The sequence below is a fragment of the Prionailurus viverrinus genome, chromosome B1 (genome assembly GCF_022837055.1).
Source record: "Prionailurus viverrinus isolate Anna chromosome B1, UM_Priviv_1.0, whole genome shotgun sequence".
Lineage (NCBI taxonomy): Eukaryota > Metazoa > Chordata > Mammalia > Carnivora > Felidae > Prionailurus > Prionailurus viverrinus.
Genome location: NC_062564.1, coordinates 87,208,941 through 87,227,554, shown reverse-complemented (window position 1 = coordinate 87,227,554; position 18,614 = coordinate 87,208,941). Strand labels below are relative to the sequence as shown.

The 18,614-nt window shown below is 35.8% G+C and overlaps 1 protein-coding gene across 21 annotated transcripts in view; it reads right to left on the bottom strand.

Annotated features, from left to right (window-relative positions):
• Window positions 1–308: 308 nt before the first annotated feature.
• The window catches only part of ELF2 (E74 like ETS transcription factor 2), a 93,991-nt gene continuing 75,685 nt past the window's right edge, over window positions 309–18,614 (bottom strand). For 3 of the 21 annotated variants that reach the window (XM_047855246.1, XM_047855248.1, XM_047855247.1), the window contains exons 5-11: window positions 13,395–13,526; window positions 11,366–11,539; window positions 8,792–8,830; window positions 8,351–8,437; window positions 3,885–4,077; window positions 2,922–3,269; window positions 309–2,545 (exon numbers count right to left, since the gene is read on the bottom strand). In XM_047855246.1, the coding sequence (XP_047711202.1) occupies window positions 1,918–2,545; window positions 2,922–3,269; window positions 3,885–4,077; window positions 8,351–8,437; window positions 8,792–8,830; window positions 11,366–11,539; window positions 13,395–13,526 (1,601 nt within the window). In that variant the 3' untranslated portion in view covers window positions 309–1,917. The remainder of the gene's footprint in view (window positions 2,546–2,921; window positions 3,270–3,884; window positions 4,078–8,350; window positions 8,438–8,791; window positions 8,831–11,365; window positions 11,540–13,394; window positions 13,527–18,614) is intronic. The other 18 variants (XM_047855249.1, XM_047855265.1, XM_047855260.1 and 15 more) reach the window with 11 other exon arrangements.

The following is an 18,614-nucleotide window of genomic DNA, read 5'->3' as shown; positions in this document are numbered from 1 at the left end:
GTCCGACTTCAGCTCAGGTCACGATCTTGCAGTCCGTGAGTTCGAGCCCCACATCGGTCTGTGCTGACAGCTCAGAGCCTGGAGCCTGTTTCCGATTCTGTGTCTCCCTCTCTCTCTCTCTCTCTCTCTCTCTGACCCTCCCCCGTTCATGCTCTCTGTCTCAAAAATAAATAAACGTTAAAAAAAAAAAAAAAGTACCATCAGGTATATTTATGGAAAAGATCAATGCTTACAAAGGGTTCGGTTATAAAAAAATCTTTGTTGACCTAAGTAGTATCTGATCAAAAGCACAATTAAAGGCCACAAAATATTAAGTATCAGTTTATTTAAATTTCTAAAAGATGTAAAAATAGACAACTTTTCTTTGTAGTAGAAAGAACATGAAGATGTGGAGTCCTAGGACCTAGTTTGGTGTGAAATTAGGAAACTCCTGTAATCCCTCTGGTACCTACCTCCATTTCCTAATTTGCAAAAGGGCAAGAGTATTACTTGTTCATCCTAACCCTCAAAAGGTCTGTTTGAGAAATAACTGGTCTGATTTGAAATAGAAATTCTTTACGTGTGGCCAACATTAAAATAATAAACTCATCACGGTAAGTGGAACATTATAGTTCATGACAGTAATTAGAAATTAAGTGGCAACATGCAGATACTTGCAAATATTAATGTAATGAAACAAAACAGAAGGAATATTTCTTCACACGGTAGTTGGGAAGGAGAAATAAGACTTCTACTACTTAACTAAAACAGTGTCTCTATACTAGCTTTTGAATATTATAAATATCACCAGACACCAAACCACAACATAAATTTCATTTCTATATTTCAGAAAACCTACTTGAATACACTTTGAAACAAGAGTACAACAAAATAGAATATACTTCAAATGTTGAATATACAAACTATTATAGTTCAAATCTGAACACTGGTACTTTCCCTCTTAAACTTCAACTAAAAAAAAAGAAAAGAAAGAAAGAAAAGAAAGGAAGGAAAAAAACAAAAACACCAGGTATTAGAGCTACCTGACAAAAATTCATGCTGAGCCTGAACTTCCAAGTGACAGTAGAACTGGAACTGATATGTCTGCACAGATGCCAGGGCTAAGTGAGTGACACAGGCAGGTTACAGCAAAAGGCCAGAGCAACTGTTAATTTGTCCACAATTAGGAAACTGACAGACTTAAACTACCATATAAAATGTTACATGTAAATTCTATAACAATACTGTGCTAGGTACAAGATTTTTAAAATTTTTCTTTTAATAAAAAAGCTTTACACAAACAAGCCATTAGCTTATTTCGATAAAGAAAACTGAAAATTAGTCTAAGGCCTTTGTTTTAAATCAGCTTAAGCTATATGATATAAAAAAAAAATCGCACTAGATCTTTTTTGCTATCTTTCTGAAAAGCTTTTGGATCCATTTTCAATTCACATTCTAAAATACCTATATTAGCAGTCTTCACGTAGCACCAGTTAAGTGAGTTCTGTGTGAACACAGTAATAATTGCTGGTATGCATATAAAATGCATCAAAAATTGCTGTATGTAACAATGAGATCACCCATCCCAACCCCTCCCCACTGAAAACTATATAACCTCTTACAGAATGTTAGTGTTCCAAGTCTTAGTGTAACTTGATATTGTAGTGAGTTGCTTGGTCCCTTTTCAATCCTTTTCCTTATTGATGGGTTCAGTTGTTTCCTACTGTAAGAGGCAGTTTTCTGTCAGCATCTCCGTATGTAGTTCATTTCCCACTGAAACATGGGATAGGTAATTTACTTCCAGTAAGTTTGATTGTTTTCTTATATGCATTAAAAATGTTTTAAAGTCTTCTTTTGACTCTTCTTGATGACCTCCCTTGCAAGTATTTATGTTAGTACTATCACTAACAGTCTTAAGTCCGTGGTAGGGCTGCTATTTTATTTCTCACACGTCACTAGTCCTTCCGTTTTCATAGTTACAGGAAGGGCAATAGCTGAAGGTGCACTGACAACCACTACGTGGGTCACTGTCTTATTTCCATCTGCTGGTTTTTCTTCTTGTACCAGCTGCAAAGTTTTCACGTCATGTTCCTGCTTTTTTGCCACTGCTTCTGATTTTACCTCTGGCCCTTTTATGACCGCACTGATAACTCGGGGAGGAGTCTGGCCAGATGCCTGCTGAGTAGGCACCGATAGTCTCATTACAGGTGTACCATGGGCTATGGAAACAGGAGTAAGTGCTCTCACAGCCAGCGGGGTTCCAACAATGTTAATGCTTCCCGATCCAGTCAGATTTGACTTTGTCTGAAGTTGACACTGTGCAAGTTGTGTAGCTGGGATGGTAATAATTTTGGCAGGCTGCATGGTGATTTTGTCTCCATTTTCAGAAGAGGCTGGCATCACAGTAGGGATTGTCTGAATAACTACCTTTGGAGAGGTTGCTGTTGTTGGACTAGTGCTGGTTATTAACGGTGCACCTGCATTAACTGACTGAACTGCCACAGTTGAAATTTTCTGACCCAACGATGTCATTACAACAGGTACTTGCATTGCGACACGAACTGTCCTAGTAGATTAAAAAAATTGATTTAATGTTAGACAATAGGTTTCTTGAGCAAAAAGATGAATGCAAATCTAAAATGTACAAAACTATTGCTCTCAAACTCTACAGGTGTACTGACAATTTACAGTATGAAATAGCATGAAATAAATACATTTTAAAAACAAAAGCCCACACTAAGTTCCATCTACAAAACCATAAAAACCAAGTCAAGTTAGCTGAGACATCTACTTTAACAGCAACAAAATACATTTAAAAAAGATCAGGCAATTTTCCAAGTCTTGATGACAGTGGGTTCTTAGGCTGCTAACATTAAAAAGGGGACATATTTTTGCTAAGGCACTTTCTAAAATAAATACGAGTAATGGTTTCTTTCACTGACCTTGGAGCTGCCGTTGCTGACACAGATGTGGTAGTAGTAGGGGACCTGGATGGAGCATCGTGACCAGGGGAAGTGATATTCACAACTCTAGCTACACCCTTCTCTGCTCTGGAGCAGTTTAGAGAGGAGTTTTTTCCACCACGAACAGAGGTTGCTGCTTTTAGGAGACTTTCTGCAGACAGTGACACTCGTTCTAATGATTTTTCATCAGTAGCTGCTGCTAAGTCTTCATTACAAGTTTCACTTTTGTCGTCGTCTATGACCACTATGTTTTTGGGCATATCCTTGAACTGATATACAAGCCTCTGTCCTTCAACCTTTGCAAGAATACCCCTTTGGTAATAATATCTGTAAGGGAAACAGTACTACATGAATCAAGTGCATTACATTTTTTTACCCCCCCAAGAAACACCATGTAGAATGAATAGTAACAGAAACATTCACTTGTTCCTGTTAGAGACCAGAAGGAGCTCCTTTAAAAGGCTGAATCTGTGGAGTATGTGAATACTGTCACGTAAACTATATGTCCATTTACAAACACCCCTAATTACAAGAAGGCATGTATACTGAAAAGTTTTATGGGTTTCCCAAATTGACAAAACTTAGGGAAATTTTCATATTAAGATAAATCCATTGTAACAAAATCACAGGAACTAAAAAGTAAATTAACGATTTGGAAATCGTTTTGTTTGCGTTTAATTTTCTTAAAGGTGTTCAACTTTTCTATTAAAGAATGGTCCTAAAATTAAGCACATTTTTCTGCAAAGATGGGTTTCCAGTGATGCTGAAATTTTAGACATCTAGACCAAAATCTTTCTCCCTATCTACCTCCAAATCCAAGAAACTGCTCTAGAATATCCCCCAAATTGTTATAATAAGGGGCTTTTAGAGCTCTTTTTAAACCACTAAGACAATGTTCAGACGTATTACGTTTTGTTTAAAAATTCACTCTTGTGTTCTTACCTCAGAGCTCGTCCCATAGTTTCATAGTTCATATCTGGCTTATTCTTATGCTTCCCCCAAAGCTTAGAGACAGCCTTGGAATCCACAAGCTTGAATATGCCTTTTTCTCTCTGAGTCCACTTAATATACCGAGGACAAGTATTTTTATCTTGAAGTAGATCTAAGAGAAACTCCCACAAATAGGTTGTGTTTCCTTTGAAAAAGTGATAAGACATTGGTGAAAAATTCTTTAATATAATTAAAAGCAATATTTAATTATGCTGAATAAAAATTCATTTACTACTGGTAAAACAAATGTACTAAGAGTCTCTCAATAAGTACTTGACTATATGAGCAATCACTTATACAGTGTCAAATTGTATCGCCCAATTACATATAAACTATCTTTCATTATAAAAGTTCTACATATACTTGTTTGCCGGTTTTCAAAAATAATATCCTATTTATAGTTATGATACTCCTATAATAGAGGTCCTGGGTTTTGTACTATTATACATCACCCTATCCTAAATTTTGAGTTCAGTAAAGGCAAATGCATAATGCATAGCACAAAGTGAACCTGAATTAAACATAATCTAATTTAATCTAATTTATTAATTTACAGATTTAAACCACGAATAAATATGCACCAGTATGTTTATCATATAAGCCCAAATTCCATGATCAAAATTCATCAAAAGGCACTTATTTACTGAAAAGGCAAGTAGTACACAATGAAATATGCAAAACTTTTAGACATTAGTCCAAGGATCTTTTTATAAGATCTATATATATACTTTTATAAGATCTATACTATATACTATATAATGGCACACCCAACATGAGGCTCAAACCCACAACCCCGAGATCAGGAGTCGCACGCTCCACTGCCTAAGCCAGCCAAGTTCCCGAAACGTATTTTTCTTTGGTTCACCTTTATGCATGAACTCTGAAGTACATGTCTTATAAAGTATAAATTACCCATGACCCTTTAAACATTCTTTTATCACTATCCTCTGGACTACCAGTCAATTTGAGACTACCAGTCTCAAATTCATTGAGATTTGATTATCAATGAATGAGAGCTACTGCCTCTAAAAATAGGGTTGTTGTTTTTTTTTTCCTTAACTGCTAATCTCTTTCTACTGATGATACCCGATTCAGTGAAGATAAGCAGTATATTAGGATTTCATTATACACAAACAATTCAGTTAGTAAATACATTTGTGCTTCAGTCTTAAAATAAGAACTCCTTAAATAGAAATACTAAGTAGTATTTCTAGCATTTCCTTTAACTGTCAAGTATTCATCAAATGTTAACTATATACAACATTTGATCACATACTAACAAAATTTGAAAATGGGATATTTCTGCAGAGTAAAATACTTATTCATCACACACTACGTAGTAGGACACAAAAGAGCATTTAAAACGTGGTCCTTCAAGGAATTTACAATCTAGTCGGGAAGGGGGAAAAAGTAAATGACAAGTTAAGAACAATACAAAAAAGAAGTAATGGTTTGAAATGACCTAAGATCTATCACAAGGCAATACATAATTATATTCCAAATGATTGACAAAGTTTCTGGGGTTTCAGGAATGAAAATAAAGTGGATCAGTAAAGCATGAAGACTTGGAAAATGACTAAGATGTGCAGAGAGGAAAAGGAGAGAAACTGGGTAGGTAGGGTAAAGAACTTAATCCCCCAAAGAAGGGTCAATTTTTTTTTCCCCTTTGGAGAACTCTTGAGGGCGGACAAGTAGTGGATGGACAGTGTTTATAAGAAGATCAGGCTTTTCAGGCTGCTGACTTTCTTTTATTCCCCTCATAAGCCTCTAGGGCCAGAGGTTCTTAAGTTGATCAAAGAACAGAAAAGAACACTGAGAAGAAGAAAATTACACACACCACCACTGAGTCACTGGGTCATCTCTAGGCTCCTACTCACTATCCCCTTACTCTCATCAAATCTAGATCCAAATTACAGCCTTCATGAGAAGAACCTTTAAGGGTGGGAGGCTTCCAAATTAAGCCACTGCTACTCAATCTAAATGCTGATGCTCTTCCTCAGGCATTTCATTTTCATTCTGGAATTCTCTGAAAATTCAATAAATTTATTAAGCCATAGTTGAGACCAGTGTGCATCTCTTGACTTGAAAAGATTAACCTTCAACTTTACAAGGTTATATTTATGGCTCTGAAACCCCACTGCACCAGCATCAACATGTATAAACTATAGGTAACCTTCAACCACATCAAGATGAGTACTTGGGACATTTTTATTTTCTTTGTGAAAAGCCCCAGAAGTGGATATAGTAAAAGTGCAGAGAACTTACTCTGTAAAAAAATGTTTGAATAACAGACAATGCCTTTTATATGGTAGGGATTGAGTGCATCCATGTTTGTTGAACTAGACTCTTAATGTTCCTCAGGTTACCTTTAGGTACCACTCCACCCCAGTTCCCAACCACAAGTTAAAACTTAAAAGTCTTCATCTCATTTTAAGGAAAACAATTTGGAAAGGGAAGCCTTTATCAGACAAGGTAGTTCATTAAGCCTCTGACATACTGTCAGCATTTACAATGACATTTTACAGAGGAAACACTGAACTTCTTAAAATTTTTATTTTTATCTTTTTTTAATGTTTATTTTTGAGAGACAGGAACAGAATCTGAAGCAGGCTCCAGACTCTGAGCTGTCAGTGCAGAACCTGATGCAGGGCTCAAACCCACAAACCGTGAGATCAAGACCTGAGCTGAAGTTGGACATTTAACCAACAAAGTCACCCAGGCACCCCTTAAAATTTTATTTTTATTTTAAAAAATTTTTTTAATGTTTATTCATTTTTGGAAGATGGAGAGAGACAGAGCACAAGCAGGGGTGGGCGGAGAGAGAGGGAGACACAGAATCCGAAGCAGGCTCCAGGCTCTGAGTGGTTAGCACAGAGCCTGACGCGGGGCTCGAACTCACAAACCGCGAGATCATGACCTGAGCCGAAGTCAGACACTTAACCGACTGAGCCACCCAGGCGCCCCTCAAGATTTTATTTTTAAGTAATCTCTACACCCAGTGTGGGACTCAAACTTACAATCCCATGATCAAGAGTCACATGCTCTACCGACTGAGCCAGCCAGGTGCTCCTGACTGATTTTTAATCTTTTATCTTCACATTTACCATGCTGCCTCAAGTTTAATAATATGGGAATTTTAACAAAAAGTGATTCTGACTGGCAAAAACAGGTCATCACAAAGGTTTTCTCCAGTGTTAAGCATAAGGTCTTTGAGTACAGGAGACCCGCTGATGATGGGAATTATTTTAAAAACAGTAATAATTATATACAACATAAATTAAAAGATAAAACCTAAGATGTTAGAAATGTAAAATGACCAAAGACAGACAAGGAAATAAGTATCCTAAATCCATCCTAAATTGAATTATTATTGGTTCCTGAATAAATAACATTTCAATGTAACTTGATTTGTAACGGATTTTTTTTTTGCCTTTATTTCCTGGCAAACTTATTAGAGAACTTTTTTTTTTTACTAGAGACTTAAGTTTTGCTTTAATTATTTAAAATTAGATGTAAAACCACCTGTTGAAGATGGAATAAACTTGAATGTATTAAACCAAAATATATCCAGCTATTAAATATAGATCTGAAAACATTCGTGAAAGTGAGAAATTTTGGTTATCAGATAATCAGAACACACCTAAATAAAACCATGATTAAAATGACCTGAAATCAACTTACTTAACATATTAAGACAACAGAATGTAGAAGTCTTGTTAAAGTTGTTTTTAACGAAAATATGCCAACTCTAAAGCAAAAATATGGTAAGTTTTTGTTCTGACTCCTGACAGGACTGACATTGGTTGAGTAGGAAATTAAATCCAGTTTGCCTTGGGAATTCTTGCATTACCTCTATCAGTTAAAAATGATGTATCCGAAATAAGTCTTCATTATAAACTCTTTCAATTCTGAGTGGCTCTGTGTGAGGATAAGTGCTGTTACACATACCTCCCCATCAAGAACAATGGCCCTTAAGAAGGGTGTGCACAAGACTGCACTTAAGGGGCACCTGAGTGGCTCAGTCAGTTAAGCTCCGACTCTTGCTTTCGGCTCAGGTCGTGAGCTCACGGTTCGCGAGTTTGAGCCCTGCACTGGGCTCTGTGCTGAGGATGCAGAGTCTGTTTGGGATTCTCTCTCCCTCAAAGACTGCACTTAAGACAACCTTTCCCAAACATAAATGCCTACCTACTGCCTTTTACTCCCCCACAGCCTACCTATGGCTACAGAATTTCAGTGGGGTAGGGACTGGGTACAAATTAAAAAAGCTCCCCAGGTGATGCTCATACATCCCTGATTAAGAACTACTACCAAAGACTACTTCCGCTTGTACTAGAAATAATTTTCTTACAAATGCAGAAATGTCGACTGAAAAAAAAAAAAAAATCATCTCACCTCCAAAACAGCCCTCCCCAAATTACCTTTGCCTTCTCTGGGTTTCTTCTTTATACCTAACTCAGGAGACCCATTGGAAATTGGTGATTGCTGGGTCTTTGGTTTACGGCCAACTGAAAAAATAAGATTGAAACCATACAGTGAAAACAAGAAAAACAGAAGCATGACCAGCAGACTCTGTGAGAACACATTATTCATGAAATTGACACTAATTTGTGTATTAATATACTGCAGTGTATATAAAAACTGCATTTAAAATGAGCATTAAAAGCACTTCTGCAATTTCAGATTACAGCAGTTAGTTGGCAGTAATTTCAGTGTATATGGCAAATCAGGTACTACCAACCTATTATTTATATGGTCAGAGCCTCAATTTGCTAACCTCTTCCAATAATGTAGCAATGGAAACGAATTCTAGTATTAACTTTTTTCTGTTCTACAGGATTGTTAGAAAAAGCTTTACCTACCTATTGCAGAGGATGTGGTAATCTGCGAAGCCCTTTCAGCTCAAATGAGGAAAAGTAAAAAGTGTTATTTTAAACACTCTATTGCTCTGAGCCAATCAATTCACCAGAATTTAAGCATATGTGTCCAGATTTCCCCACCTCAACGTGTAGGTACATTATAAGGATAAAAAAAACCTTCCAAATAATTATTTAGTGTGTCTAATAAGGGTGCCCTTCCTTTTGCTTCTCACTTCTGCCATAAGGCTCTCTCAGACAGACTAGCATCCACCGTGAACAGAAAGAAAAGCAAGAGCTGCACTTTATACTAAAACGTGTAAGGCTGAAATGCATTGTTTCCAATCCTTAGCACTGACAGAAGAATTCTGGCAAATGAGGGGGAAGCCTCCACAAAGGCTGGGAGTAGCCAAGCATACTATATTTACAGATTATATTACTAATTTGGTGACTGTCATACATCTGGGATTTCTGATGTCACTCTGTTCTTCATTAGCAAGGATTATTTAGAGCTAAATAGAGACCTAAATTAAAGTGTTTTATTTCAAACTACATAGCTTTTATATTCTAGAATTCATCATGGTAAAACTAATAAATAAGAAGTATGCTCTGACAAAAATCAAAATGGAAAGTTCACTGGTCTCCTTATTAGAACAGAGATTAATTTTTCAATTTAAATAATGTTTAGATGTATAAATCAATCAGTAATAAGTCTCAAGCAAAAACAAACAAAACAAAAAAAACAAAACCAACTTCCTTAATCAAAACGTTAGCCCAGGGATGCGGCCTGGGTGCCTTAGTCGGTTAAGCATCCGACTCTTGATCTCAGCCCAGGTCTCAATCTCAGGGTCATGAGTCAAACTCCATGTTGGGCTCCATGCTGGGTGTGGAGTTTACTTAAAAATAAATAATTTAAAAAGCCCAAAAAGGCTTGATTTGTTTTCATATAAAGTAGTATTTGTGAAATCATACTCCTTAAGAAATAGTTTATTCATCAGTAGAAAACAAGGTTCTCCAAATTAATTTTTAGAATTGCATGTAGTCGTCTCTTGGAGATTCATAACACACATTAGTATATCAGAAGGATCTGTTATTAAAAAACAACCTACTTGGGGCATCTGGCTGGCTCACTTGGTTAGGCATCCGACTTGATTTCGGCACAGGTCATGATCTCAGGGTTTGTGAGACTGATCCCCGTGTGTCCAGCTCTGCGCTGACAGAGCACCGCATGCTTGGGATTCTCTCTCTCCCCCTCTCTCTGCCCCTCCCCCCCACCTCATGTGCGTGCACGTGCTCTCTCTCTCAAAACAAATAAACTTAAAAAAAAAAAAAAAAAAACCCTAACTCTGTATGTCCCAAATGAACTTAAGCACAAAATACAAGGTATACATATTTACAAATACATTATTTATCTTTTAAATGGTCATTAAGACCATCTATTTTCAAATATGTAAAATTAGTGTTAAATTGGCAAATTATTTCCTGGTTTATATCATACCACATTTTGGTTCCCTAAATGATTCCATTTTTCATGGTCTTTTCCATCTTCTTTTAAATCCAAAAATTCCTTAAGTATTTTGTAATAATAGCTCCCATGTGAATACAGCCAGCCAAGGTACAATGGGAAGGTAGGTAAACAGGGCTATTTATATGTATGTCTTTTGTTTTTAAACATTTACAGCAGGAAATAATTCTTTCTAAATCCTCTCTCATTCATAGCTCTCGCAAGATACATGTAATCTACATGTAACACAGAACTGAAGGTACTCAATCTTATTCTTCACTGTGTCCCTCACAGTAGTGAGCACAGACCTATAAATATCACAGCAATTTGAAATACCTCTAATAGATGAAAAAGCTACCATTATTTCTAACACAAGTTTTTCGTACTTTTGCCTTCGTTTTTTTCTACTCTAAAATGTGAAGAGATGCAGAAGAAAATGGAATTAGATGAGTACCCATTTATACAGATTTTTCATTTTTTTCAAGTTTTACCTTTGGACCGAAGAGGAAAGAAAAGGACCCAGTTGCTGCACATCCCTTAGGGATGCTGGAGGTGTGCTGGGGCTTTGTGCCTCACCCACTGAGGTCAGGTCAACAGAAGTTTCAGCAGGAGTCAAATAGTAAGTAGAAAGGCTCTTTATCCATTGGTGAGTTTATTCCACTTAAAAGTCCTTACTGGCAATCTTGGTGTTTTAAGACAGAAGGTAAATAGCATTGGGCTTTCTATTTTAATTCCCACAAAAGAGGGGAACATAAGATTATTAACAATAGAGAAAATAAAAAATGTTTTTTTAAAAACAGAAAGCAAATAGGCAGTGAATCTCTGATCTTCCATTTTCCAACACTTGTTATTTGCAGGCAACTTACTTTACAGCTCAAATACACACTTCTTTTAAACAGTATGAATATGTTAAAACACTACTTTAATCTCAATTTGTTGATTCTTTGAGAATATCTAGTTAAAGATAACTTCAATCTTAAATCTATAGCATATATTTCCTATGTCCCTTGATGTGGGAAAAAAAATACCAGAAAAAATTTCACCCACTTTTCCAGAAATTTATAAATATACTCTACCTTTTTTCTTTTTCATTGGTTCATGGCTGTCTGGTGATGTGGGAATAGGAGAGGTATCCATTGGTTCGGATTCTTCAGTTGACACCTCCACTACAGTTTCTGTAATGACATCTGGCCTCATAGCAGCATGGATAAATTCTGGAGTTGATACACAAGGAGGGACAAACACTTCCACTATAAAGAAAAGTTGAAAAATTAAAATTTCCCACCCCCATTAACACTTTTTAATGCGGACAATTCAATATTTGATACAGGTGAGACTTATTAACAATTCATCAAAACAGGATAAATGCCTGAAGTTAATTTGCTGAATATGCAATATGATCTCAAGTACGTAAGGAAATAAATGCAAAGAAAATCAGGCTGAAGGTAAGGTAGTAAAAAGGTGGGGATCATACGAGGTCACCCCCCTTCTTCACATTTTTACATGCTTTCGAGCTTACTGTAGAAGACTGAATTATTTTGACAATTGGGAAAACATCTGAAAATAAAATAATAGTATAATATAATAGTGAGTTCTTTAATAATTACTTTCCTTCCTGGTACCCATCATTATGCTCTAACTAGGTAATACATGCACATGGTATAAAATTAAAAACATTTAATAAAGGGACGCCTGGGTGGCTCAGTCAGTTAAGCAGTCAACTCTTGATTTCGACGCTGGTCATGATCTCACGGGTCTTGAGATCAAGCCCCACATCGTGCTCTGTGCTTACAGTGCAGAGCCTGCTTCAGGTTGTCTGTCTCCCTCTCTCTGCCCCTCCCCCACTTGTGCTCTCTTCTCTCTCAAAAATAAAAAGGTTACAAAAATATTTTAAAAACCATTTAATAAATGTGTCTGCAGTGAAAAGAAAGCACTTACAGATCATTTCAAAATATGAAGAAAAGGAAAACCTCATTACAGCCCAATTAATATCATCTTTCAGTATTTAAAATTTTATTTAATGTAACAGTCCTGATGTTTTGAGTCACTAAACCAATACGTAGAGACTGCCATTCGGTGTTCTATTACAGTAATGTTGCTCTGGTTTCCTTTCCATGTGCATGAATAATCAGAATAGGACATTTCTATTTCAATTAGGAGACAGTTAATACATACTATTGTGGATCAATACATTGACCAGCATGCCCTAACTTTTTTCTCACATCTCTAAATAATACATGGGATTCCAATTATGAAAAAGGACATTTGCTCTTAGGATTTATTATAAATCCCTATAATAAGAAAGGCCAATATCATTGTATTAAGTCAAATTAACACTTGGACATTAAAACTGGAAGACAAAACGACTCTCAAAGGCAGTCTTAAAGAAAAAACGGGACCAAAAGAAAAAGAAACTTGTAGCCTGAGGGAGTATAGGGAAATGGTGGAAGCTCTATCTCCTCTTTCCACCTCGGATGGTTCCCTGGAGCTACTGCCTATTTATCACTGAAGAAAGGATAGAAAGCAGTCTTGGGAGGCAACTCCACCACCCCATGTGCCATTCCCTTAAGGACTACAAAGGTTTCTAATTTACCCAGAACTAGGAAAATGAGACATGACAGGAGAGGTAAAAACTTAACGAACATTTATCTGTCTATAGTGGGCATTTTCTGTATCATTTATTATAAAAATCAAGTATTTCAAGTATTTAAGTCTTGGGAACTTTGACAAAGATCAATTATTGCTGTCACAGGTATTCGTGCATAATAAACCTTGAGAACAACAACAACCCCCATGTATTTAAGAAGAAACTTTCAGGGCACCTGGGTGTCCTAGTCAGTTAAGCCACCGACTCTTGGTTTTGGCTCAGATCACGATCTCGCAGTTCGTGGGTTCAAGCCCTGCGTCAGGCTCCACACTGACAGCATGGAGCACTCTTGGGATTCTCTCCCTCCCTCTCTGCCCCTCTCCAGCTCCCTGCTTGCTCACTCACTCTCTCAAAATAAACACATTTTTTTTAATTAAAGACAAAAACAGAAGAAACTTTTATTTTAGATACGTGGAGTGATGTGACATGTTTAATATAAAACAGAACAATTCACATACCAGGACTTCTTGAATCCCTTAAGCAGGTAGGAGATTCCATATGAAGCAGGGCTTCAGCAGCTTCAATGGTCTTATCTGTACAGTGTGCATTACTGCTATGAACTGATGCTTCCACTGGGGGGAAAATAAGTTCTACTCAATTAAAAATATACTGAATACATTACTAAATTAAAACATATTAGTCTATAAGAAACAAATTCACTCTGATATGAATAAATAAGTCATTGATACATATTAGTCCATATAAATTATTTACACAAATAATTAAAAAAAACAATCCAGTATCTATACTTTACAAAATAAGTGTTGAATTATAAAGCAACTATTGAGAATGATTAGAAATTACCAAGAAATTTCTGAATCTTACCGAAAGGAAAACAAGGACAGACCCTTGAAATCTGAATCTTATATCAACTTTAGAACAAAACTAACTTGGGGGTAGGGGGGTGGACAGTTGTAGTTTAACAATTGGGGAAGTCAATTCTGTATCTTGACATACTGCTACTGAAATCAGGGGAGATACCTTGCAGAATTAGTGGGAAACACACATTTCTACATTAGTTTAATGAATTGGTTTCTTACAGACCCTCCTAGGTGAGTACTCTAACATAGCACCAGAACACTAGGAACTTTCTTCCCAATAACCTTGTCTCTTCTTCAGGACTTCACTGAGCTTTTCTGGGTTTTACCCAATAAATTTGTCTTTAACGTTTCTGTGTTTGTGGGGCGCCTGGGTGGCTCAGTTGGCTGAGCGTCTGACTTCGGCTCAGGTCACGATCTCACAGCTTGTGAGTTCGAGCCCCATGCTGGGCTCTGTGCTGACGGCTCAGAGACAGGAGCCTGCTTCGGATTCTGTGTCTCCCTCACTCTCTCACCCTAACCCACTCACATTCTGTCTCTGTCTCTCTCAAAAATAAACAAACATTAAAAAAAATAATAAATAAAGTTTCTGTGTTTGTTTTCCCATGAAGCCTTTTCTAATTCTGCCACCTTCTGTAACTCTTTTTTAGCACTGTCTGCTTTGCTGACTGAAATACCTGTGAAACAGTAAAACATAATACAGCAGCCATTTGGGCTTTCAAGTCCAACAGCTTGGGTTCTGCCACTTATATGTTACCCTAGACTAGCTCAGTTTCCTCTTTCACAAAACAGGTGTATTACTTACCTCATATAGGTGTGAGAATTAAGTGACGTGCAATACCCATAAAAAACATGTACAGTGCCTGGCATATAGATAAGTATTTAATAAATGATAATTTCTTACCACTCCTATAAGATTATATGTTCCCTGAGGTCAGGAGGGCTATCTTAACTCATCTTTATATCTGCCATAATTTCCAATATAGACTTTAAATACAACAGACATGCAAGTATTTCTTTTATATATTAAAGTTAAAAACAACCCACAGACCTCACAGGGAAATTGGCCATTCAAAGCACAAACTTGCATTAATGACATATTAATTTAACACCCTGACTTAAAATGTTGAATATTCTACTTGGTAAGAGCTTCTGAAACATGAATATGCAACAGTTTCTAATTTGATAGATTTTTCTCAGTATGTCCTATAGAAAAACTAAAACGAAATATTTGTATAAACTGCATAAACCATATGACAGATCCATACATTCTACACAGTAAAGATATGAATCTTTTAAAACTGTTTTCAGGAAACTCTGAATTAAAAAAAAAATTCACTTAATCTCAAAATTCACCAAATGCTAAAGCTTTTAGCCTTAAACAGTAGTCATTTGGAGAGCATTTATTTAAAGGAAAAAAAAAAAAAATCCAGCGACTGTTTTACCACCTGTTGCACATCATCCACACTCTCAAGCAAGGTACTGAGTCTCTCCAGTTGCTCTTTCCATTTATGGAAATCTGCTCAAAGCTAAACAGTTCCAGAGAGGCAGCCAAACCTCTAAGTAAATCTATCTTTAGGTGACCCTGCTTACTCTTTATCTGCAGCTTCACTGAAGCAAAGGATTCAATCAGTCCCAGCTCAACTTTAAGAAACTTAGTAAGTATAAAATATATTACCATTCTCAAGTAGTTTTTTCAAAGTGCCTCCCCCAACACTCACATGTATTAAAGAACCTTGGAAAGCAATTTCTCAGGCTTTTAAAATTTATTCTAGGAACTTCATTCTCTTTAGAGTCTGCTTGTGTTGCAATTTAGGTGTTGTCTTATGTGCTATTAATAAACTATCCTGAGTAAACTAATTCCTTATGTAATTGTATTAAGACACACCCTAAAAACCTTACCATACTAAAATGACAGCTTCAAAGCACTTGACAATACAGAAACAGAATTTTACCCAATGTTTAATGTTTTCAGTTATAAACAATGAAATGTGCCTAATGGTTACATATAGTGCTGCTCTGAGTTTTAATGCAGTTTGAGGCACATTTCATGTTAGTCATGTTGCTATTTCTGACCTCAAACTCCCGTCTCCCCCAAATTCAACATATTATTTCCCAGAAATATTTTACATTTACAGAGTAAAACATTACATAACAAACTTTAAGAATTAAATTTACCAACTCATATTTTAAATTTAGGATAAGAATATAAAAAATGCAGATGTTCTTTATGAATTATCAAAGAGAAGATCTAATACTCTGTGTTCTGTCAACAAATGGTTCTTGAGCACTTATCATAGCCAGATCCTGTGCCACAAATCTGAAATACAAGTGTGAATAGATCTCTGGCCTCATGAAGCTTATACTAAGAGTTTAGAAACATAAATGGTAGTATCAAAAACATAAATGAAAATATTTCAAAACTAAAGAAAAGTACAAAATAAAGTTACTCTGTAAACAGCTTATTAAGTAGAACACTGATTTCTCTTTTTTTGATGCTTACTAATTTTACCTTTTGTCATTTTTATTAACTGAAATAACCCTAAGCACTAGGAGCTCATACTTAGATCAATTTGCAATATTGTACCCATCAGTATCCAAGAATACTTAACCATTTTGTAAAAGAAAGCACTATCTCCTTTTAATTTTCTTTTGTTGATACAAGTCTGTAAGTAGTTTCTGATAAAAGAAATTTAAGAAATATTTCTCAGGGTGCCTGGGTGGCTCAGTCGGTTAAGCTCAGGTCATGAGCTCCCAGTTCATGGGCTTGAGCCCTGTGTAGGGCTCTGTACTGATAGCAGCCTGTTGGGATTCTTTCTCTCTCTTTCTCTCTCTGTCTTTCTCTCTCTCTCTCTCTCTCTCTCTCTCTCTCTCCCTCCCTCCCTTCTCTGTTTTCTCTCTCAAAATAAATAAAATAAACTTAAAAAAATAAATATTTCTCTTATTCAAGTTTCTGTAATTTTTAAAACCTTTCAATTCCTTTGGTTCAGCTCAGTAATTCAAATACAATTTAAACTAGAATTATGCACAATTCTTAAGGATAAACATGAATTTAACAGTGTTGTACAATCAAAGTAAGCAAATAACCAAACTACATGCAAGGGCTGAAAACTCCTTATCTCTTACTTAAAACTTGATTTACTGGCATCTTTCTAGACCTGTGTATGAAATTAATGGGAGGAAAAAATAAGCAACACATTTTAAAAATTGAAACAATGAAGACAAAAGTAATCTGAAAGGTATCATTTTCTACTTAAGACTAGTAGGTGGTGTTGCTGGTTAATCCCTCTTGAAGAAATAAATGTATCAAATAAACTTCAAAACAATTTCAACTTTAATCATTGTGCCAAAATCAAATTTGCTTTTTTATGCCCTCCTTTAGTATTGGTAAGAGTCTTGTTGTTTCATTTCCAGCTTTCTAATCAACTGGTGTTTGTATGGCAGAGTACTCCAGACTCACTCAACAGCTGTTACAAAATACCAAACTTGGTAATTAAGTCTGACAAGAGACATACCTCTCAGCTTTGCAGAAGAGAATGCTGGCAATGGATCTAGTTCATAAGAAAGTTCTTAAGGTCAAAAATAAAAATTAACAGCAACTTAATTTGAGAGCAATGGGAAAAAACAACAACAACACTTCCTTAAATGATAGTAGTATGCCCCTACAAGCAAGACCATAAACTAGTATTACAAGGTCATCACTCAAGTGTGCACCTGACTTACTACAGCTTATCTCCTAATGCCCCAAGGTGTCAACAGGTGAGTGAAGAATAAAAAGGAATGCAATAAAAAGGGGGGAAAAGGTAAAAATTTTGGGACACTCCATCTTTTCTTGTTCCTCTTTGACTTTCTAATTACTATAGTTACAATTTAAAAGTTTAAAAGGGAAAAAGAACTAAAATTATTTTTGTAAAATAGAGCTACTTGATGAAAACTTAACATGAGGCACGTTTAGTTTTTAAATTCCTGCAGCCAGCTTTTAAAAAGTAAAACTGAAATTAATGCCTTTCATTTAACCCAGTATATTCAATATATTGTCATTTCAACACGAAATCAATATAAAAGTTTTCCACAGTTTGTTTAAATTAGTTAAAATTAAAAAAAAATAAAAATTCAGTTTCTCAGTCACATTTCAAGTACTCAATAGCCGTATATGGCTAGTGGCTATGGTACTGAAAAGTGCAGACTAAATAAAACTGTAACACAGCTATTCTCAAACTTTTTGGTTAGGGAAACTTTTATACTCAAACTACTGAAGACCACAAAGAGATTTTGTTTATATAAGTCCTATTTTTATGAATTTTTTTATTTTATAATTTTTTTTTTTTTTTTTACTATTTATGGGGGAGGGGGGCAGAGAGATAGGAATACACAGACTCCAAAGCAGGCTCTAGGCTCTAAGCTGTCAGCACAGAGCCGGATGCGGGGCTCGAACTCAGACCATCAGATCATGACCTGAACCCAAGTCAATTGCTTAATTCACTGAGCCACCCAGGTGCCCCTATACAAGTCCTATTTTTAGATATTATTCTATTTGAAATTGAAATTAAGAAGACATTACAATATTTATAAGTTCATTGAAAATAATAAACCCAATACTTACAATATTTTTATGAAAACATTTTCTATCACAAACAAAAATCAGTAAGTAGCTTTGTTTTACATTGTAGCAACTTTTTGTTAATACATGATAGAAACACAGTTGAATTCATATTTGCTTCTTCATTCAATTTGTTGTGATATCAAGTCACATAGCCTCTAGAAAACTCTGAACACTTGTGAAAGTGAAAAGGCAAATGTCTTAGCATTATTATGAAAACAATTTTGACCTCACAGACTCCCTGAGCCTAGTTACTCCCC